General features: G+C 32.3%; 1 protein-coding gene across 10 annotated transcripts in view; it reads left to right on the forward strand.

Moving 5' to 3' along the window:
• The window catches only part of LOC127734438 (platelet glycoprotein V-like), a 100,650-nt gene that overhangs the window by 25,236 nt on the left and 48,768 nt on the right, over positions 1-26,646 (forward strand). For 3 of the 10 annotated variants that reach the window (XM_052244293.1, XM_052244294.1, XM_052244295.1), the window contains exons 5-13: positions 6,393-6,464; positions 8,028-8,099; positions 8,574-8,645; positions 11,677-11,748; positions 14,658-14,729; positions 16,980-17,054; positions 19,018-19,089; positions 21,366-21,440; positions 22,155-22,226. In XM_052244293.1, the coding sequence (XP_052100253.1) occupies positions 6,393-6,464; positions 8,028-8,099; positions 8,574-8,645; positions 11,677-11,748; positions 14,658-14,729; positions 16,980-17,054; positions 19,018-19,089; positions 21,366-21,440; positions 22,155-22,226 (654 nt within the window). The remainder of the gene's footprint in view (positions 1-6,392; positions 6,465-8,027; positions 8,100-8,573; positions 8,646-11,676; positions 11,749-14,657; positions 14,730-16,979; positions 17,055-19,017; positions 19,090-21,365; positions 21,441-22,154; positions 22,227-26,646) is intronic. The other 7 variants (XM_052244299.1, XM_052244300.1, XM_052244298.1 and 4 more) reach the window with 7 other exon arrangements.

The raw sequence follows: 26,646 nt of genomic DNA on the forward strand, positions 1-26,646 counted from the left end.
TAAAAGGCGTTTATTATACCATTTGTATGACCCCTATCATTTACAGAATGATTTTCTCAGATCAGTAAAACAATTAACAATCACTTCCTCCTTTTACAACTCCCTATCCTTTCTTTAGAAAATTATTTTGAACTTTAATATTCGATTCTCCCAATGTTGGAGACTAGTAATCATAGAATGAGAAAATTTATCGAATCTAAATGGTTAAGAATGTGCTTTGAAATTCAACCATGTCCTGTTTTGGATAATTCTGAACAAATATTACAAGATGACAAGAAGTAGGCACCCAAAATCTTTTTAAATATTCTTTCATCAAAATTTGGAAACACATATAAAAAAACAATGCTGTCAATTAATTAACATTATTCGTGATATAGTCTAAAAATCCTACAGTCACTTATCACTTTGTGGCGATTTGCAACTGAAACCATGAATTAGCGGTGTAGCAAAATGGCAGTGATAAGACACCAATTTATAACATGAATTTAACATTGTACTAGAATTTGTCATAAAATATTAATAGTACTCATACAATAACCTGTCATTTTTTTAATCAATATGGTACTGATGCCTGATTATTATTTTTTTTTCTCAATAAAATGAGGTCCACAGTATTAATAATATTAGATATTCCAAAAAAATGTTTACAATTGAAAATTGAGAGTCGATGGTCTAGAGTTGATGCATTTAAAAAAAATGATCATCTCAAAATTATGAATTCATAATACGCGGTACGTTAACAGGTTTTATGATATTGCTTCCAATAAATGTATAATAATTGTTTAAGCAAATAGCTGTTTTAAAAAATAATTGGTAAAGAATGCCATGCCATATTTGTTTAGTTAAACATGATTTTTGGTTGATGGCCTTGTTAGTTAGTACATAAAATGTTTGCATTAAATCAAGTGACAAGTTCTCCATATCGAGGGGTTGGTTGGTCGTTGGGTGTATTGGTTGATTATTTGATTGATTGAATGAATGATTGATTGATTTATTGCATAAGGTAAATGGACGCATATTTCATAGTGACTTATTCATTGATTTATTGTTTGGTTGAAGTCCAGTGACGAATATTTGACGAACATTCTTTAATCAAATAAGCATGTTAAATTCTCACCTTTCTACAAAAAAGACAGGACGGGGAGCACTTCCTCGATATTTCGGAGCATCTGAGATCACCCCTGGTTTTTGGTGGATTCGTGTTGCTCAGTCTTTAGTTTTCTCTTCTGTGTTTTGTAAACTGGTGTTTTTTTATGATCGTTTGCCGTTTGTTTTGCTATTGCATTGTCAGTTTGTTTTTACTTAAGAGTTTGAATACCCCTTTGGTATCTTCTGCTTTAAAAAAACCAAATCAAATACAAGGGGACGATTCTCTTGGAACAAGCGAAAAAGAAAATACGATGGAATTAGCAAATCCACATAGACACGTAATACAAACAAAAATCAAGGTCGCATTCTAATTACAATGATAACAAAATACATACACAACACATAAAACAAAACATAAATCTTATAAAAAAGGAAATTCATAATGTTAAATTTTTGCATGTTCATAAACATACCATGATTTAAATACAAATAGACATGTTCCACTGACCCGAAAACCTGTATCTTAAGGGGATCCAAGTCCTACATCTTTTTTTGCATGTCCTTATGAACCCAACCCTAATTTTCCTTTTTAATCGAGGAATTGGATTTCGTTCTGTCTCTTTATTAGGAGGAAGAATATTTATTATTCTGCGAGTATATGATTTGCGTAAAATATTTGTCACTGGAGTCACAGTCACAATAAATAAATAAAACAATTATTATGAAATATGCGTCTCTTTACATTATAAAGCTATTCATCAATCAATAAGTCATTTATTCGAGCAAACGTACCAAGCCAATCAACCGATTAGTGAACGCAAAAATTCCTGAAGGTTGATTCTTTGCAAATTTCAATATATCAATCGATTAATTAACCTACCTAAATATTACCAACCATCCAAACCAACCAATCCATATGAAAACATTTAATTGATGTTATCCAAAATTTTATCAACCAACAAACCACTCAGTTAATTATCATCATAGAATAGGTGGAAAGACTTCACGAACAATATTTTTAAATTCATTGGAAGTAATGTGAAAAAAAGCTACAATGTATTGATGTGCCTAGTAAATCAGTAAATACATTGACACTTTTGAGATGATCACTTATTTAAATGTCTCAACTCTAGCCTCATGACTGTCAGTTGTTCATTGGAAACATTTATCTTACATGTGTAATACAACACTGTTATTCAATAATCAACGATGAAACGGATTTTTTTTCCAACGGGACAATCTGGATTTATCACAGACAGATATTTGCACATAATAAATCATAGTATGAGTTGATTACTTTTTACTGTGCCTTGTGTTCCATCAAGAAGTATTAACTCATTTGTGTGCTGTTATAGTATAACAATGTGAACAGAAGATTTAAATATTACAATAGTTTATATGCGCAGGCATATTAGAAAGCTGTAGTATTTCAGTCAGGAATGATGAAATCATACTACAACTGTGAATAATTGTACATTGTGGTTCGATATATATATGTGGTACAAGAATAAGACAATTGGAACATATTGATCTTCATAAAGTGAGAATTTTATAGTGTGAAATACTTATTAATGCAGCAGATAAACTTTATTAATAATATAATATATTAGATCACTTAAAATTAGTGTTGTCAAATTGAACAGTTTTTTTTAACCGGTTACTCGAACAATCTTTCGACCGATTAACCGGTTAACCGGTAGTTAAGTTAATGTTTTAAAGCTCTCAGTCTGTACTCTCTACAAATGCTAATGATAAGATGAATTGAAGTATATAATTGGGCATTATAAGTCTTGGCCCTGGTAACGTTTCATTTTCAATAATCCGATACTACCATATCTACTTTGCCGTTTGTAATAACTTCAGATTTAAAAGATGAACATCTTCTTGATATCGGCGAATTTACAAAGTCTGAAACCAGTGATTGTTTCATTTCTCTGGTGTCTCAGAAAATTATGTGGAGTGTTTCAGTTTGAGATGATATAGCGTGTTACTCGTACCACACGGTATTTTAGATTATTTCCATTCACATAAATTGCGTTTTACCATTTTTGAGTCGGCATTTCGTTTAAAGTATGACAAACTTCTTAGACAATGGAGGTGGATTTTTATTACATGTAGGTCTACGCAATATATTATATCTTATATTATAGCAAAGTGCTCTCGACCAATGAAAGTGTAGAATTTGGTGTAGTAATTGTGAAGAATGAATATAAACATCTTCTTAGTAAGGGATTATCCTATTGTTTAGGCCTATTTACAGTTGAAAACAAAGAATTAATATAAATGAGTCACAACTGCCCGAAGCACTTTTATCAAATTGACAGAATTATTAGTTGAAAGCTGAATTTTGAAACAAACAAAAAAATCAAAATAAGTTTGAAGTTTGCTTGTACAGTATAATTGTATAGTTTATGTTATTATGTGAATATTTAGAACTTCGAAATTACAACAAAAAGCATTATCAAAGTAATGTGAAAGAAGAAAAAGAAAAAAAAATCTAAAGTTTAATTTAACCTAAATCTTGAGCTAATATGCCTACCAAAAATCAGATTACTGTATCAATAATTAGTAGGAATAGTCATTCCCAATAGTACATACGTGAAATCGAATTACAAATACAACTTTTAAATTTCTTTAAAAAAAAACCAACATTTTCTTTTAATTGTTACATTTTAGTTAATAAAGTAGTATTTGATGTAAACAGCTGGACTAAAATTGGATGTGGAATGCAAACTAGTTGTAACTCTGATTTTGAATTTATTAGATTAAAATGTAAATAAACAAAACGATAAGTCCTCATTAAATTATTACATAACTCACAATTACGAAACTTATACAATTTCTACCATTTCATTGTACCGTTGTGTCAATCAATGTCTAAAATACAATTTATTATAATTTCCCAAACTAAAAGTTAGTCCTCACATCAATAAGATTAATATATAAATGAAATACCTACAAAAGGAGTCATCCATTAATTATGAACATTGCACTGACAATGAAACACATTCTTGAATAAAACCAATCAAGAGGTCATTTAAGCCTTGAGCACTTTACAATATTCTAAGTTTGAAATATAATGATTATCCCTTTTCTTCATGATAAGTACTCGCTAACGCTCGTACTTAATCATGAAGAAAGGGGTTATCATTCTCTTACATATACAAAGTAAAATAATTAAGTAAATCGTAAAATTTAATCACCTTACAACGGTTCGAAATACGTGTACGCTAATGCCTCGAGTTGATAGACAAGTTGTCATCGTGTTAATCAATTTTGTAAAATTGGAGTGTTTTCAAGGTTAATAATAGTAATCAATAGACTGGACAATTAATATGTCAAATTAATTAGTACGACTATCATTTGAAACATTTATTAATGATGTCAATACATATTTATGTCAAATATATTAAAATTGAAAAAAAAGGTGCGGTTAACCGGTTAGCGTTTTTGGTATTCGATATTCGGTCCTTCCGAAGGTTAACCGGTTAACCGATTAACAGTTGACAACTCTACTGAAAATCGTAAATGTTTGTCATTAGTAAAATCACTGACTGGTCTCATATGAAGAAGACTGCAGTAATATTTTCTTCAAACAACAATTTATATTTCAATATATTCATAAAATTGAGAATGGAAATGGGGAATGTGTCAAAGAGACAACAACCCGACCACAGAACAGACAATAGCAGAAGGCCACCAACAGGTCTTCAATGCAGCGAGAAATTCCCGCACCCGGAGGCGTCCTTCAGCTGGCCCCTAAACAAATATATATACTAGTTCAGTGATAATGAACGCCATACTAAACTCCAAATTGTACACAAGAAACTAAAATTAAAAATAATACAAGACTAACAAAGGCTAGAGGCTCCTGACTTGGGACAGGCGCAAAAATGCGGCGGGGTTAAACATGTTTTTGAGATCTCAACCCTCCCCCTATACCTCTAGCCAATGTAGAAAAGTAAACGCATAACAATACGCACATTAAAATTCAGTTCAAGAGAAGTCCGAGTCTGATGTCAGAAGATGTAACCAAAGAAAATAAACAAAATGACAATAATACATAAATAACAACAGACTACTAGCAGTTAACTGACATGCCAGCTCCAGACTTCAATTAAACTGATTGAAAGATTATGTCTTCATCATATGAACATCAGGCACAATCCTTCCCGTTAGGGGTTTAGTATCATACCATCATAACATATATGAGAAGAACATAACCCGTGTCATGCCAACAACTGGTTTTTAAATAAATGTGTTTAGTGCCGATGCAAAGACCCTATAAATGAATCAATATTAACGCCAAAATATGCAATCTTTAATGACCTGACAACAGTATCGTAACTATATCCCTTCTTAATAAGTCTATTTAAAGGTTTTGTTAGTTTCAGAGGTGAATACTGCATTCTTCACTTAATATTGTGGACGACTTACAGTTGTTTTGTTTTTTCTTCAATTGTAAACACAAGATAAATATAAAGAAAAACTGCTAACAAGTCACATGTATCCGAGAGATGTACTGATTATATGTTTTCGTAGTCTAATTAGTAATTCAACTGAATGTGGATTTTATGCGACTGTCATACAAATGAGAGGTTTAGCCAGCTATGAAACCAGGTTTAATCCACTATTTTCTACATAAAGGAATGCCTTTACCAAGTCAGGAATATGACATTTGTTTTCTATTCGTTTGATGTGTTTAAGCTTTTGATTTTTGCTATTTGTTGAGGGACCTTCCGTTTATAACTTTCATTGGAGTTCGGTAATTTTTGTTATTTTCATTTTTGTTTGTAGAGCGGTTGATGTATGCATGGCAGTAAATACTTGCCCTGTTGACGCACCCGGTCTCGCCCCTTAAGAGGTCATGCAATTCCTTTCGGTTTTGTTTTTGTCTAAAAATATGTATATACATGTTTGTCTACCATTTCCTTGTTTGTAATTGATATGCCCTTACTGGCCCTTTAATTAGGAAATAAAATGATTTGATTTGATTTTGTTTGTCACCTTGATTTCTCCCCGTAATCGATTTATGAGATTTGAACATAGGTTGACTACTTTTGCCGTATTCAAGATTAATTTTTCAGAAGCTTATAATACAATAATATTACACGTTTCTTATGGAATGCGCCCGTAAAACTTATAACTTACTATAACGGATGAAAGCGTACTGTTTTATGTCAAAGTAATGTTACAGTTCCATGAATTATATATAAAAAAGTATGCATTCACATAACTGATTTTCCTAAACAACAATCAAACTAACCGTTTTATTTATATCAAATATATATAAAATATTTTAGGATGATTTACAAAAACTTCTTGACAGTGATTAGAAATGGAACCTTTAATGGTCTAACATCGCTTCAAACACTGTGAGTATACATGTACTATATATATATAGAACATTAATTCATGAAACAAATAACAGCTCCACTCTACTATTGAATATATACTGAATGTCTATTTAAAACTGCAGGTCTACGTAATCTATAGACCATTTCTTACAATAGAAACATCATAGATAACAGGATGAAAATTGTGTACGCCAGACGCACATTTCGTCTACAAATAGAATAAAACATTAGGTCGTTAATATTTGTCTTTAGTTGAATTAATTGCTGGTCTCAAATGTAGAGAAATACATTAATATTGAGAGATCAATCGACTACTGAAATATTTTCATGCATTGTTCTATTGGTATTAAAGACAACAGCTAAAAATTCAACTGTATCCGAGATATAAACTGATTACATGTGTTGGCAGTTAAACTGTAATTTAACCGAGTGTGTCCTATTCCTGATAGTGACATGTTTACTGAGTGTGGATTCGTATGGCATGTGATGCATGCATAGCTGGAGACTTTTGCCTTGTCAACGCCGCCGGACTCGCTCCTAATGGAGATCATGTGATTCTCTCAGTTTGTATTTGTTTCATTGATTTGTCTTCTTAATCGATTTATGAGATTTGAACATCGGTAAACTACTCTTCCTTTAAATCTAATTTCATTTTTTTTCAAATGCTTATAATGCATCAACATGTCACATTTTTTATGGAATGCGTCCACTATACTTATTACCAATGAATGCTTATAACCAGTGATTATGAATGAAAGCGTACTATTTTATGTTAAAGTTGTGTTGTATTTTCATAAATATACAAAGGGATGCATTTGCATAACTGATTTTCCTAAACAACAATCAGACTTGACGGTTATAGTAAATACATGTAAAATATCTTAGATATATGCAATACAATTTGCTGACAGAGATTGAAGATGGAAATTTTAATGGTATGGCATCGCTTCAAACACTGAGAGTATATCATGTATATATTAAATTAAATCAAATAACAAATTATAGCTACAATCTACTTTTGAGTATATACTAAATGTCGATTGAAAAATGTAGGTATACTTAATTTATAGACAATTTCTGACAATATACACCTCGTAGATACCGGGATTAAATTGTTGCACGGCAGTGGTGAAGCTCTTACGTCCTTACAACTAATTGTTCTCGAGTAAGGACCACTTACTATATTTCATAAACCTCCGATATGAATTATCCCTCTTACCAAAGATTCGTATCTTTTTGGTAGAAGCATAACAGTTGTTGCTTACTGTCCGGCATATTTTCCATCCTATAAAGTTACAAATTCGAAGTTAAAAACGTTCCGCATTTTTGCCACTTCCGAAATAAATGGAATTTTCTACATAATGGTGGGGGGGGGGGGGGCCGAAAACTTTTCGGTCAAAATATAAGGAAGTTAAAGACTGCTTAAAACCAGTGATTACGAATGAAAACGTACTGTTTTATGTTCAAATTGTGAAATATCTTCATAAATAAAAAAATAAAAAGCGATGCATTAACATAACTGATTTTCCTTAATAATAATTAAACTTGCCAGTTATAGTAAGTATATGTAAAATATTTTAGGAATATTAACAACAATTTGCTGACAAAGATCAAGAATGGAACCTTTAATGGTCTAACATCGCTTCAAACACTGTGAGTATGTCATGTATATATTACATTAAATCAAGAAACAAATTATGGCTTCACCCTTCTATTGAATATATACTAAATGTGTATTGAAAACTACAGGTATACGTAATCAATAGACAATTTCTTACAATAGAAACATCATAGAAACGATGATGAAAAATTTGAACTCCAGATGCGCATTTCGCCTACAGATAGACTTATTTATTTTAAAGCTCCACTTAACTGAATATGTACTAAGTATCGATTGAAAACTACAGGTATATGTAATCTATAGACAATATCTTATTCACAATTTTAGGATTGCATAATATGATCCGTAAACACGAATACTCAGAGAAATAATGGGGAAATGAGACAATATGTTTACTGGGGGGGGGGGGCATTGTGCAAAGGTTTTTAACTCAATTTTCTGAGATTATAGTGTGCATGATTTTGATCAAACAGTAGCATAAACGTTTGAAACATTTTGCATTTTAGATACCTATCTTACAACAAAATCTCGGAGCTTGAAACTGGAGTATTTTTCAATCTTCCAGCACTTCGCTACCTGTAAGTAAGCTTATGATTTAAGTGAAAACATGTTACATCTAGTCACATTGCAAATGCCTTAAAGATCATTGCTGGTATTTGCGTTTGAGTTGGAAAAAGGTTCATTACATTCAATATAATTTCTTATATATATTTGAATGTCAAACTTCTATGAAATAATTTTCTAGTTATCTAGTAATCCAGGGGTTCTTGTTTTTTTGTCTGTCATAATTATGTGTTTGTTGTTGTGATATGAAGCAGGCCGTTGATTTTCACTCACATTGAATTTGGTCATCTATGGTCTTTTTACAATTCACATGACAGTAAGGTGATATCAATTCACAATCCGTAATACCAAATTGAAAAAAAAAACCTATTCATGAAATGCTTCTTTAATCTATTTAAGATAATCATTAAGAACAGGAAAAAATAAAGCTTTTCGATGTGCTATCCTTAAAGTTTTATACCATTTACTGTAACGTTTATAAATTTCATTCCGTAACAATATCTTACTAGGTGAAAATGGTACGGTGATTTACCTTTTAACTTTTGATCTTTTACAAGCTCTTCTGTAAAGAATACCGTTAAGACCGCGAGCCTACACGAATAATGAGAGAGGCGAAAGATACCAAAGGGACATTCAAACTCATAATTCGAAAATAAAATGACAACGCCATGGCTGAAAAAGAAAAAAACCAACAAACAAACAACAGTGCAAAAACACAACATATAAAACCGAAGACTGAGCAACACGAAACCCATCAAAAACCGGGTGTAATCTCAGGTTCTGGAAGGGTAAGCAGATCCTGCTCCACATGTGGCATTCGTCGTGTTGATCATGTTAGTACAAACCCGGTGAAATGTCTAATTCGGTAGGTCACATTCGGGGAAAAGGGGACGGGATTATAGTTACGATAATTGGAACATATCCTTTGTCATCTGTGAAACAGATATTCCATAACGGTCAACCAACTCGTGAAGGCGTCCGTTACATTAACAAAAGAATGATTTCAACTTCAACACTTGGAACTCTTGGTTTAATTGCTTCCTTGTGAGTAGCAACCCTTTGTCAAGAAAATCATGATAGGAAACACAAGCCCTGGAATATTGTATCAACTGGGAAATATATACTCCGTATGCAGGCACTGCTGGAATGTTGCTACGTAGAATTTGAAAGTTCACAATTGGGAAGCTGAAATCATCTCTTTTGTCGTAAAGTTTTGTTTTCAACCGACCCTCGTTGTTAATTTCTAGATGTAAGTCAAGATATGAGGCAGATTTAACTATATCTGTTGTATATTTTATGCATTCAACATAGTCACCAAAATTTGAATTATTTAGTGATGAAATCATACTACAAGTGTAAGCAAATGTAAATTGTCGTTCCATATACATTTGTACATGTGATACAGGAATAAGACAATTGGATCATAATGATCTTAAAACCGGAACATATTTTATTAGGCGTAACATCTTTTCATGAAGCATATAGCCTTCCTTAATAATATCATATATGAGTTCACAAAAAAACATTGGGTAGTAAATATTTTTATTATACTTCATGTCAAAATGCCAGATTTTGATTGGGAAATACGAGGGAGACAATTTACTCTATCCCATGGCAAATACTCTATTACCCTTCACGGAGACGCTTGCTCAAGTGTGCGCTTTAATAAATACGGATGATTGTTATGTACAAGACGACATAGTTTATTACTTTGAATTTGAAATTTAATAGACAGTAACAGAACATTCAGTATAATAAATTAAAAAACACATATCTGAGAGTGATATAGCAGATTGTTACCCCTCGAAAAGACATTGTCAACCTTGGCTTCGCCTCAGTTGACAATGTTTTCTCGGGGTATCAATCTGCTCTATCACCCTCTCAGCTATGTGTTATTTATATATTATTATACTTCACATTAAAATGCCATATTTTGATTGGCTAATACGAGGGTGTTAATATACTCTATCACATGGCTGAGCGGGTGACAATTTTTATTGTCACCCTCTCGTCCAGACCAAACAAAAATCGATAATTTAAAGGACAATGAATTGAATTTACATCAAGTAATTAAATACAATGCTTAAGTTCTACGTTTTGGCTCAGATTTTATTATATGACTGTCAAAGTAAAAAAATTAAACATCTTGCCTCTTTTTTGTTGTTTTTTTCTAATACCCGTAACGTTGTTATGTACGTGACGTCATAGAAAATACTTTTAAAATAAAATTAATCTGGCAGATTGGTACCCCTCGAAAAAGCATTGTCAACCTTGGCTTCGCCGCGGATGACAATGTTTTCTCGGGGTAACAATCTGCTCTATCACCCTCTCAGCTATGTATTATTTATAAAGTGTTTAGTAAAATTAATTACTGTTCTCAAATGTAAACAAATGAATTAATACTGAGATCAAATGACTACTAAAGAAATATTTTCATGCATTGTTCTTTTGTTATTGAAGACAACTAACAATGCTTTGTTTCTAATTAATTGGACAAAAAGATAGACACCTTTTTTTAAAGAATAACAGCTAAACAATCAACTGTATCGGAGATATGAACTGATTACATGTGTACAAAGTCAATCTGTAATTTAACCGAGTGTGTCCTATTCTCGATTGTTTCATGTTGACTGAGTGTGGACTCGTATGGCATCTGATGCATGCATAGTTGGAGACTTATACCCTGTCAACGCACCCGATCTCGCTTCTTTTAGAGTTCTTTCAGTTTGTAATTGTTTCTTTGATTTTGTGTTGTTAATCGATTTATGAGATTTGAACATCGGTAATCTACTATTGCCTTAATCTAATTTATTTTTTTCAAATGTTTATGATGCAACAATATGTCACATTTGTTATGGAATGTGTTCATTATACTTATTACCAATGATAATGAATGCTTATGAGCAATGCTTACGAATGAAAGCGTATTGTGTTATGTTAAAGTAATATCTTCCTAAATATAAAAAAGGATGCATTTTTATAGCTGATTTTCTTAAACAACAATCAGACATGACGTTTATAATAGACATATGTAAAATATCTTAGGCATATCCAAAACAATTTGCTGAGAGAGATTAAGGATAGAACCTTTACTTGCCTGACATCGCTTCTATCACTGTGAGTATATCATGTATATATAACATTAAATCAAGAAACAAATTATAGCTCCACTTTACTATTGAATATATAATAAATAAAAAAATTAAGAGATATGGTATGATTGCCAATGAGACAACTATCCAACAAAGTTCAAATGAAGTGGATGTAAGTATTTATAGGAAACCATAAGGCCTTCAATAATGAGAAAAACTCATACAGTATAGTCGGCTATTAAAGGGCCGACATGAAAAATATAAACCAATTCAATTGAGAAAACTAACGGCTTAATTTATAACAAAACAATTTACGAAAAACATATATGACAGATATGAATCAACGACAACTACTGAAATACAGGCCCCTGGCTAGAGACAGGCACATAAAGATGTGGCGGGGTTGAACATGTTTGTGAGCGCTCAACCGTTCCCCATACTGAGACAGTTATGTCTATTGAAAACTGCAGGTATACGTAATCTATAGACAATTTCTTACAATAAAAGCATCATAAATACCAGGATGTAAATGTTTTACGCCAGATGCGCGTTTCATTTACTAAAGTTTCACCAGTGACGCTTGAATCAAAAAGCTAACAAGGCCAAACTAAGAACCAAGTTGAAGAGCATTGAAGGCCAAAGATTCCGAAACCTCTTGCCAAATACATAAAACGAAATCTACTCTTTAGGTAGAAAATTCTTAGAATTTCGAAAAATTCTAAGTTTTGTAAACAGTTAATTCATAATTATGACCGTACCATACTAGTGATAACTTATGTCAACAAAGAGGTCCAAACTGTTCGGCTGGTGATACCATCGGTAGTCACATTGAAATAGACTCATTTAAACACCAGGATTACAATTTTTTACGCCAGATGCCATTTCATTTACCAAAACTCATCAGTGACGATCGAATAAAAAAAGTTTAAAAGCCATAATAAAGTAAGAAGTTGAAGAGAATTGAGGAACCAAAGGTTTTGCCATTTACAATACGACGCATTTGTTAAGGAATGCTCCAATTATACTTAAAACGAATTAAGGCGTACTGTTTTATTTTTTTTACATTGACTTGCATACACTGAAATAATTTTGTATCTTCGTTTGAGATATTTAACTTTTCTTCTAAAATGTTAATATAGTGAGATGCATATAACTTCTATCTGTAAAATATTTTTATATTGTCATAAGGGGTGAAAATGTACAATGGAAGATATTTTGAATTGATTGGTTTTTTTAATAAATCATAACCTTTATATAACACATTCGACTTTGTCTATATAATAACCTGCAAATAATCGAGAATTTTTGTCCAGCATGCTTAAACTAATTTGGCTTTAATCAAAATTTTAGTTTGACTAACATAACATTTGAAAAATCACGTAAGTTATTTGCAAAACATAATCCCCGTTGGAAAACATGATTGTCCACGCTAACTTAAACAGGACTTACCTCAGTTCGCGAGGATATCGTCACCTCAGTAGTCAGTACTTCGGCACAGAAATGAATTTAAGAAACCTTTCTTATATTGTTCGTTTCGAAATATAGAAATTAATGAAAAACTAAAGTTTTCTCCTCCTTAGGCAAAGTTGACCCTAGATGAGTTTGATTATTATATTTTGGTCCTTTCTGGTCATATAGCTCTTCAACTATTTCAGTTCTTAGATATCCTCGGCTTTCAAATATTTGGCTTTAAGCGATCCTGATGTAGGTAAATCCAGAAAAAAAATTTGGACCCATGAAATTTATTAAGTCTTGTTTTCATTTTTAACAGGACTGAGTCGATACCGCTGTTGGTGGACTATCAGTACCCTGGGGGTATAATCAGCTCATAAAGTCATTACTTCGGTACTGACATGATTTGTAACAAAACTTTCGTAAATTGTCCATTTAGAAATATAGAATTTTAAAAAAATCTAAGGTTTCAAATTCCTCAGGCAAATTAAAGTTGACCCTAGATGGATTTCTCTATCATTTGGGTCATTTTTGGTCATGTAGCTCTAAAACAGTTTCGGTTGTTTTACATCCTTGGCTTTTAAATATTCGGCTTTGAGCGTTCCTGAAGAAGGATAATTCAGAAAAGCGCTTCGGACGCATGACCCTTATTAAGTATGTTTTCATTGTTCAGGAAGATAACAGCTGACATGTTATTTGTAATTCTTTATAAACAAAATACATGTATATCTGTAAATGTAAAACTGTAAATGTAAAACTTTAAATGCAGCGATATAGTATCCATGTTTTTTGTATCTCAGTTTTTGTTATTGTTTGAGTATTTCTTTTTTCGGGTGGGTGTTTTTCATTTTCCTGTACACCAAATCTATATCTATCATTTTGTAGATTCTAAAGGATCTCTTATCGAACTTTTGGCAAAACTGTCACATATTGATGATACATATATTAATCAAACATTGAGGTCTACAGCTGGCATGCCAGTAACTGTTTGTTAATTTAAGTTGATCATGGTCATTTTGCTTAGTTTCTTCTGTCATCTATTCTAACATCGGACACGGACTTCTTTTAAACTGAGTTTTACGGTGCGTTTAACTATGTGTTTGTTTATTCCACATTGACTAGAGGGAAAATGGAGGGTTGAGATCTCACAAAACATGTTTAACCTCGCAACATTTATGCGCATGTCCCAAGTCAGGAAACTCTTGCCTCTGTTAGTCTTTTGTGTTTTTCAATTTTGGTTCATTTATATGCTTCGGAGTTAAATGTGGCGTCCATTTCGCTGAACTACTATACATTATTGTTAAGGGGCCAGCTGAGGCCCACCTCCGGGTGCGGGATTTGCTTGCTGAGTCAAAGACCAATTGGTGGCCTTGGGCTGTTTTCTGCTCTTTGGTCGAGTTGTTGTCTCTTTGGTTGTCTCTTTGACACATTTTTCGTTTCCTTTCTCACGTATTAACGTATGAAACATTTTGTATATTTTAGATACATATCTTACAACAAAATATCAGAGCTTGAAACTGGAACATTTATCAATCTTGCAGGACTTCGTTACCTGTACGTAAGTTCATGGTCAAAATGAAAACAATGCTACATCTAACCACATATTATCAACTGAAGGATGTTGTTATATCTGTTTTATAAAAAGTTTTTCCAAATTATGTTTCATGTAATACATGTAATATACATTTGCTATCAACACATAAAAAATATTTCAATTCTCAATAAAATGATAGTCTTCATATTTGTGATATCTACTGAAAGCGTGAAAGTACAGCCTATGATCATGGATAGTTTCCCTCAATATTTTCAACTATATAATATTAACATTGCCTTTTGTTCGATTTACCATTCTCAACTACAGAGCAAACCGTAATTCTTGACATCATATATTCGTAGATAATACATATTTAAGTTTTCATGTTTATTGTTGTATCAATTATATATACTCGTCGCCGTTATGCTGGCTTCTGGTATTGATCTTACTAATTTGGGTAGAGGACTAGGTAGACATATGACCTGTTCCGATCCATGTCATTACTGAACAATGTGAGCATGATTTTAGAGCTCACATTCTTTATGTTGCTGTTCAAAGACGTGGCACTAGTTGGTTGCTGTTTGGCAAAATTATGTTTCAATTGTTGTGGTATGACGCAGGACGATGATTTTTACTCACATTGAATTTTGTCATCCCGGGCCTTTTTATAGCTTACATGACCGTACAGCGATAACATTAATTCATATATTTTTCCTTTCGTCCGAAATGGACAGATTTCTCCAAAATCAGCGGATTGGTAAATGTATCTTGTCTAACCGACCTTTCCGAACTTGCTATAAACATTGGAATATATGGTAAGACTCTAGCCTAAATACTTGAACGAACATTTAAGTTTAAAACAGAAACATATTTCATTGACAAAGGATATACAAGATCGTCTACGACGTTTAACAGACATTGAGATATAATAGAGCACAAAATCAACACAAAACTACAGCAAAAGAAACAAAAAGCTTAGCATGTAAATTGACCATTATGTTATATACATTGCATGTATAACATTAGATTAACAAATATATTATACAAGACATTTCCAGATCTACAATACAAAAAACCACTTCTCAACTAAATTCTTAGCTGATAGTAAACTTGTAGTAGCTCACAATGTAGTGTCGTGGTCAATTTCTCAGGGACATTAAGATTGTATTTCACTGTTATGTTTTTTGATACATTGTTTTTCACTTTATTGTTTTAACGTATTGGTCAATGAATGAGCTTGCAATTTAAAACACTTCTCATATAGTTTAGATTTACTACAATTCATAAAGGATTAAATAAATATTCTCGTGGCCATGGAAACCCCTCATCCGGTACAAGACATGCATTGTTATGTAGTTAATCTTTTAACTTGCATAGAACATAAATAAAGTTCATTGGATTTTCAATATGTAGTAAACTTTACTTAATCTTGTTTACCTAAATATCAATGTGCCGTAGTAAGTTGTAAAAAAGTTCTTTTTTTATTTCAAATTTTCTACTGGTTTATGAAATGAATGAATTTGTAGTAAGTAATGCTCCAATGTTTGCATGACATATCATTGATACGGCAATATTCTCTTTATTTACCAAATATAATCCTTATGATAAAATAAAAGTCTACCTTATGTGGAACAACTTGTTCCTGACAATTATGGGTTTCCTTTTTCTTAAATACGTGTTTTTGATTTGGTATTTAAACTGTTTGAGCGTCGATGGTCAATATTCAGTACACAAAATGCACGTCTGCTGTAGTAACCAATAAGTCTGGTTCGTTGGTGTTTTTTACTAACAAACGCCCTAACTTTGATATCTCTATTACCTCCATATATGTATATAATAGTCTCCAAACGGAAAATCGATCTTCACACAAACGCCATCGGGCATTAGAAGAGGGCGATATAACGGTTATAGATTTAATAGACAGATATATATATTATATAAATAAATGAAATAGAGAAAGAGAAATTATTTACGTAGGAAGGTGTCGGTCGGTCGATCGATCAATCGATAGATTGATATATATCAAGAGAGAGATTGGTAGAGTGTGAGTTGTATATACGAAAACTAAACGTGCATTAAAAACACATATGACAAATCGCAGAAAGACGTTACTTGTTCAGTTGCATAAAAGGAACTGTATAGTAGCAGTTTTATTAAATGATATACAATTTTCAAATTACAATTACCATAATTAAAGGTGATGTTTAGGCGACATGGTAGGTTGACTATTCATGATGAAATAACTGTATGTCATTTATTTATATCTGTAGAGTTTTGGAACACAATATATTGACAGATATAAGAAATGGAACGTTGGTAGGATTGACTGGAAACCTTCATACTTTGTGAGTATAATTAATCCTGGTTTTTTTCTGATGCTTCTGACATAAATTCACTGACGATGCGAACTTAATCTGCCATAAATGTGGTGAGCTGGCTTACTGTTCATCAACACGAAATAACAAAGTGAGTTGTAGTTGGGCCAGTTGAATCGTCTACCGATTATTGAAACGAGTTACAGTTTTGTCGTCAGTTGCATGAAACATAAAAATGATATGCGATTTGTGTTCTCCTAGTAATTGCATATGTTGTTTGTTTAGAATAACAAGATGAGCTTGAGTTATACATTATATGTGCTGACGTTGTGTAGCAATTTTTCAACTTTTGCTGTTTTCCCTTTATTTTCCTTGGTACTATTATGTCTCTTTTGGTCGAATAACTCTCGCTGTGCATCCAGCTTTTAAGGTTTTGCCAAAGGTCGTTACGGATGCGGATGGGTCATAAGGGAAGCTTCGGATACATATAATTTTAATAATGTTATTTTCAGTTTATGTACCCTTTTATTTATGCTTAAATAAATCGAATGTGATTAAGATTTTCACATCAAGTTACTTATAACAACTCCTCAAAGAAAATAAAACGTTGGGTGTATTTAGGAACCTGTTTGTCTGTCCGTCAGTGTGGACCAACTTCTTTGTCCTTCGTCTGACTCGCTTCAAATTTTGTAGAAACAATGATCATGTTTTCTAAAACGTAAAGTACTTTCAACTTAGAAATGTTAGCCCTTTCGAACACCCATTTCTTTATACTTTGTTTATTTTACTTCAAACTTTTTGTATCATTGAAAATGAAATCCGAATTATGACATATTTTACCCTTTTTAGGACCAAAATTGTCATCGCATATCATTTTCATTGTTTATAGGATCTACTTAAAACTTAGTACTCTGTAAGATCCTGATATGAAGTTGTGAATGACGATATGATATTCCTGTTCATTGGATTTTATTTAGAGTTATGTCCTTCAACTTTAGATTTTTACTCTGTCCAGTACCAACCTTGTATTCGCACCGTAAATTAATGGGAATATTGTTCGATCTTAATTTACAGATGTGCATGTAGGTATGATGTTCCAGTTTTTCAAGAGACGTGTTTATTGAGCTTAGAAAGTTTTGGCTTATTCAAGCACCTATCTTGTCATCGCAATAGAACCTTCATGGTTAATCGTATCTACACAGAGTTGATACATTGTACGATCGTTATATGCAGATGTGCAACGATCCTTATATGCAGATGTGCATGTAATTAGAAAATTCATGTCGATTGAATTATTCGAGAGAAATGCCCGATTAAATGTAAATGTATGCACTGTTCAGTTCTAATATTGTCATTGCAACTCATCAAAGATGCTCCATTATAGCTATATGAAACTTAGTATATGGTAGGATTTAGATATACTAATACATTTAGTAGGATGTAAATGCATCAGATAACATCAAATGAAACACTATTCAAATTTTGAATAAAAAGTGGGAAAAAATAAGTTAAAAATAAAGGTATACTTTAAAGACTCCCAAAGAAATTGAACCGACATCAAAAGCAAAACGATGTATAGGCTAAGAGGTCAACATTGGGTCTTTAACAACAGATAAGTACCAAGCTCTAAATACCCTTTTGTGAATAATATAAAATTTATTAGTTAATAACCGAACCTTTTCCCACCAATTATATGGTCGTTGTCCCTTCTGCTTAGAAACAACATGTTTTTAAACTAAATTTCATCTAATTTTGTTTACTGTTGCACTAAAAGTACCGGTCTTAAGTCTTGTAAAATCGAAAAAAACGACAGGACTAACGCAAAAGACATAACAAGAGGAATATTTAGTTTTACTTTTATAATTATAAAATATCACTGAGGGTTACTGAGATCAAAAGTTTAATGGTTCTCTTGTTTCAAAATCATTTTATTTACAGGTGACTATGCGTCAGGTAGGAACATATTTCCTGAATGTTTTTGTTGTTGTTGTAGATCACTAAGATACAACGAACTGTCACACATAGAAGATGGGGCGTTTCTTAAACTTTCAGGACTTCGTTCCTTGTACGTGAGTTTGTTTATCAAATACCAACAAAATTTCTATAATGAATAACTTAACAGTTTCACTCAGTTTGCCTTTGCCTAAAATAATTGTTAGTTTAGATTGCATTTGTTAGGAAGTTTTATCATGATTATAAAATAATCTTTTCTATTTGCCATGCGTGTATATTATGTGTAGTATTATATAATGATGTATTTATTTTGAGTCTTAATTCGGAACTGCTTCCGTTAAAAAGTTGTGATGTAAATTAAATCAAAGATTCGTATACATCATATATTCCCCAGCTTTGAGAGTTGTGGTTACTCATAGTTAATAATTTTCTGTAAGGTTTAAGTCAATTAAACAAGGAATTTTTCGTGAGTAGCAACCATTTAATGTATGGTCCTTCCAAATAATCTTTCGTTCAGATAATTCTGAATCGTTTAGAGTAAATTCATGTATAGAAAATGTTAGGCATTTGAAATAAATGTAAGTCTAAAAATATGTTTTTGAATAGTTCTAAATAATAGTACATTTACATTTTAATCATATCCCGTTCCCTTTAAGCTACACTTTTTGTTATGAATTTGTGATTTAATGCAATTATCTGGACTGTCTGTCTGTTCGTCCGTTCGTCCAGTAGAATATCATCAGCTCAGTAGTCAGTACTTCGGTATTGAAATGATTTATAAACAAATCTTTCTAAAATTGTCCGTTAATAAATTTTGAAATTATAAATAACTAAAGTTTCAACTCCCTCAGGCAAAGTTGACCTTGATGGATTTGGCAATTTGTTTAGGTCCTTTTTGTCATATAGCTCACATGACGTTTAGTCTAGGTTCTTTTACATCCTTGGCTTTCAAATATTCGGCTTATAGCGTTCCTGTTGAAGGTAAATTAAGAAAAGTGCTTCGGATGCATACAAAATATAACGTGTTGTCAGTTTGTTTTCTACTTATGAGTATGAATTTCCCTTTGGTATCTTTCGCATCTTTTTAACAAAAGTGTTTTAAAAAATGCCAATCAGAATATACCAATCTCTTATATGTATTTGGTGATGAAACAATGCACTATCAAGAATGAATTACATGGTCATCAACCAAAACAAAGAACATTTGTGAAATGTTATGGTTATGTAGAAAAGGGATACAGCGGCAAACTTGTTTTGATATCAAAACTGAACAAACGGGTAAACATGCTTCTATTGCAAAATATTGTAATAGTTGGTTTAAATGTTTGACATGAAGTTAATGAAAAATATAATATAGGAGTGGAGGAAGAGACCAAAGGGATATTCAAACTCATAAGTCAAAGACAAACTAACAACCTCATGACATTAAACGACAATCGATGAAAAGAAAAGCCAACAGCCTACAAAACACAGCATAAACAGTTAACGACTGAGCAACACGAACGCCACAAAATACTGGGTTGATCTCACATACTCCGGAGGGGTTAGCAGATTATCCTGTATATGTAGCACCCATCATATGCAAATGCGGTGATAAGTCTAATTCGTTGATGTCACATTCGAGGAGAACAGGATGGGATTGTTTCGACAATTGGAACATATATGTCGTCATCTGTGTAACAGATATTCCATAAAAGTCATCCAGCTTGTGATTGTGTTTTTTGTTGTCATTTCAGTTGTAATAGCTAAAAAGCTTTTTATTTTTAAATGCGAACCCTAAACCTCCAAACCTTTAGTTGTCAGTTGTGTTGTATATCTATGAAATGTGTTCACACAATTTTGGCTGCTGGATCTAAATTAATGTCAATTACATCTGTTTTGGTTGCTCAAACAATTTTGCCAATTTTACAGAACTGTTAACTATGAGAGGTTTAGAAAACTATAAATCCAGGTTAATCCCACAGTTTTCTTCCGAAAATGTCTGTACCAAGCATGGAATGTTTTTTTGTCAGGTTTTCCCCTTTTTTCCCCTTTTTTAAATTTTAACTTGGACTTTGGTATTTTTGTAAATTACTGTTTTTTCCATAGCTAAAATTTATGTTTAGATCAATGAAATACCCGCTATGAGTTTTAATTGTAAGGATTTTTGTTATAATATCATTTAAACAGTTACATCAAACAGAGTACACTAAATGACAACTGGAGAATTTTTTATATACGAGTATATAACTTTCTGACTTAAAAGAAAAGCCATTGTAGCAGAAGATTCAATGTTATGGAGTTTTCATATTAAAATCAACCGTATAGAATTGAAGACGAAAGTCTATGTTTTTAATTTTTGGTTTTTTTGTCATGTTTTATTATCGGTAGTCATTATTTAATCTATAGATATTTAGAACACAATTCATTGACAGAGATAACCAATAACATATTGGCAGGATTGACAGGAAATCTTTATTATTTGTGAGTATAGTTAATCTTAGTTTTTTATCCTGATATTTTTAATACGAATATACTCGGCCGACTGCTTGGACTACAATACCACTTGCTGAGTTGCCGTGCGTTCACAAATCACAATTTGCTATAGAAAATGTGATCAGATCTAACATATCAGGGATAAATTGCAGACGAAGTATATATCATTTGTGGTATTATTTGTGGTGTTGATATATAAATAAGGACATGTGGCATCATTACCAATAGTGCAACTATTGTACAAATAACTTGGATGAAAGCAACTATGAGTCACCGTATGGCCTTCAACAATGAGCAACACATATACCGTAAAGTCAGCTTAAAAAGCCCCGACATAATGAAATGTGCACCAATTCAAACGAAAACGAAAAGCACTGAAATCCAGACTCCTAACTTTGAACAGGTACATAAAAGATGTACCCTGTTTAACTGTAGGTTATCTGTTGGAGAATGTATATCTTCGAGTTGTCACATATTTTCTTAATCGGAACAATCGACCACTGACAGTAATAGGTCTGATTCAAAATAGGTTGTTGTATAGTTTCAATCTATATGGCAGGCAACTCAGTTAAAAATTATAAATCTCTAAGAATTGGATTATTGATATAGACATTTTTTTTTAAATAAGAAATAGTAAAACCGACACTAACGAAGTTCACGTATCTCATTAGAGAGTTCTTATGTATGCTTAATATATTTCAGGTACTTAAGTAATAATTTATTGACATACATAGCAAATGGGACGCTTGATCATCTAACTGGACTTCAATATTTGTAAGTATATATATTTTATGATGCTATTTTAAGAGCCGAGTAAAAAAAACAAAAACAACATTTTATAAATGCTATGCGTCCGTTTACCTGGATTTACCTTCATCATGAACGCTCAAAGCCGAATATTTGAAACCCAAGGATGTACAAGAACTGGAACAGTTGAAGAGCTATATGACCAAACAGTACCTATAAAAAATTATATAAGGAAGTAAGCTTTAGCATGTCCTTTAGTATAAGAAAGGATAATTTTAAAGGGTTGCCGTTTGATGTCTCCTCAAGTTCACAAAATGTACATGAAATATAAAAAACAAAATCTCATATATTGCAATTAATGAAAATTAGATTATTATTATATTGCGTTGAATTATTTCCTTGTCATTATTCTTTAATACACCTAGCGCATCGACGAATTTAACTTGTAACAACCAAACGATCGAGTCCTCGATTTGGAAAGGAACTGCTTACGGTTGAGATGAAATTGAGTTCACGACGTTTTTGCTATGTAGGATTATCTTCGCCCAATCTTAATTATTCCATGTAATCTTGTGCGGACACATTTGTTTCCTTTTGGCCCTTTTGCTTTCGACCAGAATATTGTTACATCAACTGATTTATTCGGATTGCCCACATGGTATTTTCCGATTATGTTTCTTTTAATGCACAAGCCAAGCCCTGAACAAAAATTCGACAAATGGTTATTTGCCTAGTTTTGGAAAGTATAAAACTTGATGATATATTGTCCGACTACGATACAAGTATGTGTTATTACATTATTGAATTGTGCTAGATTAAACACTGTTCTAAATACTTATAATTTATACTTTAGGTTAATAGTTTCAATAAATCAATATCTTGTTTTACTTGTAAATAGTTGGTCAGTGCTTTACCTCAAAAGCTAACCAAAACTTTAAACAGACTTATTCGGACGGGATATAGTTACGATACTGTTGTCAGGTCATTAAGGATTGCATATTTTGGTATTAATATTGATTCACTCATAGGGTCTTTGCATCGGAAATAAACACATAAATTCTAAAACCAGTTGTTGGCATGATACGGGTTATGTTCTTCTCATATATTTTATGATGGTATGATACTAAACCCCTAACGGGAGGGATTGTACCTGATTTTCATATGATGAAGACATAATCTTTCAATCAGTTTAATTGAGGTCTGGAGCTGGCGTGTCAGTAACTGCTAGTAGTCCTTTGTTAATTTATATATCATTGTCATTTTGCTTAGTTTCTTTTGTTACCTATTCTGACATCGGACTCGGACTTCTTTTAAGCTGAGTTTTACTGTGCGTATTGCTATGTGTTTCTTTATTCTACATTGGCTAGAGGTATAGGGGAGGGTTGAGATCTCACAAAACATGTATAACCCCGTCGCAAATTTGCGCCTGTCCCAAGTAAGGAGCCTCTGGCCTTTGTAAGTCTTCTATGTTTTTTTAATTGTAGTTCCTTTATATGTTTTGGAGTTTAGTGTGACGTCCATTTTCACTAAACCAGTACACAATTTTATTTAGGGGCCAGCTGAGGATTACCTCCGGGTGCGGGATTTTCTCGCTGCGTTGAAGACCCATTGGTGGCCTTCGGCTGTTATCTGCTCTTTGGTCGGGTTGTTGTCTCTTTGACATATTTCCCATTTCCATTCTCAATTTTATTTAACCCGACAGAAAACTAATGTTGTACATGTAAGCTACTAGATGTTATTGTAAACTTAGTTTGAATCATTTTGCTACTTTAAACGGAAGGTTGTTAATTATTTATTTCATGCTGGTGATTTTTATTTTGTTCATTTTGATATGTTTTAGATAGTCTAGATTCTTTCTAAATAATAACATTAACAGTACCATTTTAATTGCACCAGATGCGCATTTTGACAAAATGTATGAAAAACCAAAATTTAAACAAACGTTGACGAGCTGATCAACCAAACAAATTTAACGTTCAAACAAAACAACATATCCTCAAATGACATCCAAAGTTAAATATACATAGCTGTACCGATAACTATACCTTTTTATTGCTAAACAAAACGTTTTTAAACAAAAAAAATAAGAAAAAGGAAAAAAATTACTTTTGTTTCGACAACCTCTCATGTAACTTCCAAATTCCGCCTAAAACCATTTAAGCAGTAGCCTCTGAAAGACTAATGGACAACTCCGTATAGAAAATTCTATATTATATATCAGTCATAACTAACACTTTAGTAAAGAAGAAGGTGTGATGAAAGCCAAAGACCCCTTAAAATAACGAACCCTTCCAGATGCTTTCGAAGAGTTCCCGCTTCACTAGTAAAACCAGCCGTATTAAATCAATGAATGTGTATAACTGGTAACGAATATCATAACCGCATGGATGTATTAATTCCAGATCTTTCATTGTTTTTGTTTTAATTTTTTGACAAATTTTGATGGACTTGGGACGATTTAGACCAAGAAATATTGTATAGAAACCTGTATATTGTTGAAAATTGACTGTTGCTTTCTAGAGGTCTTTTTGGTTATTTTATCGTTCGATTGCTGTCTTATGAGACATAAAGCTACATCTCTGTTTAGTCTTAGACACATCATATCCTCGTATATCATTAAAAAAAACACCAGATATATCCAATTCTAGTATGTTGCCTTCGTCTATTTGGTTCTCCTATGCTAGTATTGGAAGAATATGGAAATATATAGCTTCCGTAATGTATATGACTTTGTAAAATAAATAAATGCACGATTTGCCTTGGCGTGTTGTTACTGCACGACCAAGTATTGCATATGCCAAATCAAATCTATCTTCACAATAATAATAATATTAAATATCTGTTTCATAGATGTCAACAGATGTGTTCCAAGTGTCGTATCCACTGTCCCGTCCTTTTTAGCTCACCGTGCCCGAAGGACCCCAAGTGAGCTTATGCCATAACTCCTCTGAAACTACTATGCCAAATACCTTCAAACTTTAACTGAATGTTCCTTAGAGTAACTTGTTTATAATTTGTATCCGAAGTTTTGATTCATCAACAAACATGGCTGCCATGGCTAAAAATAGAACATAAGGGTCAAATGCAGTTTTTGGCTTATATCTCAAAAACTAAAGCATTTAGAGCAAGTCTGACATAACTAAAAATGTTCAATTGGTCTAGAACTATCAGTCCTGAAATTTTTAGACGAATCCAACAACCCATTGTTGGGTTGCTGCCACCTAATTGGTAATTTTAAGGAAATTTTGCAGTTTTTGATTATTATCTTGAATATTATTAAAGATAAAAATAAACTGTAAACAGCAAAAATGTTCAGCAAAGTAAGATCTACAAAAAAGTTAAATGACCAAAATTTTCAATTGACCCCTTAAGGAGTTATTGCCCTTTAAAGACAATTTTACACAATTTGTTCATCGTGTTTGCTAACATTTAAAAATCTTCTTCTCTTAAACTACTGGGCCAAATACTTCCAAACTTCAACTGTATGTTCCTTACTGTATCTAGTTTGTAAATGGTATCCTTAGTTTTGATTCATCAACAAACATGGCCGCCATGGCTAAAAATAGAACATAGGGGACAAAAGCAGTTTTTGGCTTATATCTCAAAAACTACAGCAGTTAGAGCAAAAGTGAAAGGGGTTAAAGTGATAAATGGGTCATGATCTATCTGTTTTGAAATTTTCAGACAAGTTCGACAATCCATTGCTGAGTTATTGTTGGAAATAGTTTATTTTTATTAAATTTTACTGTTTTTTGTTATTTTCTTTAATATTATAATAGATAGAGAGAAAGTATAAATGGCAATAAATGTTCAGCTAAGTAAGATCTACAAATAAGTCAAATGATCAAAATAGTCAATTTACCCCTTAAGGAGTTATTGCCCTTAAAAAGTTTTTTTTACATTTTTTGTGAAAGTCTTATTACTTTTTAAAAAATCTTCTTCTCTGAAAATTACTTGGCCAAATACTTAAAAACTTTAATTGAATGTTCATTAGGGTATCTAGTTTATAGATTGTATTCGGGGATTTGATCCATTCAAAAACATGGCGGCAGTTTCTAAAAGTTCAAAAACTAAAGCAGTAAGAGCAAAACTGATATAGGTGAATGTGTTAAACAGGTTTAGATCTACCTGTCAAGTAATCTTCAGACCAATAGGACAACTTATTGTTGGGTTACTGTCCAGAAATAGTTAATTTTTTGGATATTTTACAGTTTTTGGTTATGTATTATCTTTATTATTATTATAGAAAGAGAAAAAGTGTAACTGACAAAATTGTTCAGCAAAGTAAGATCTACAAATAAGTCAAATGCCTGAAACCGAAATTACAGGTACATACCTGCCAACTGTCACTATTTGTGGGGGGTTTCCCAAATGGAGGCTCCCAATTGGAAATTTTAAAAGAGCAATTTTGTCCACAATTCAAAACAAAACAATCAATTTTACCATG

Source organism: Mytilus californianus, unplaced genomic scaffold, assembly GCF_021869535.1.
Source record: "Mytilus californianus isolate M0D057914Y unplaced genomic scaffold, xbMytCali1.0.p SCAF_3, whole genome shotgun sequence".
NCBI lineage: Eukaryota > Metazoa > Mollusca > Bivalvia > Mytilida > Mytilidae > Mytilus > Mytilus californianus.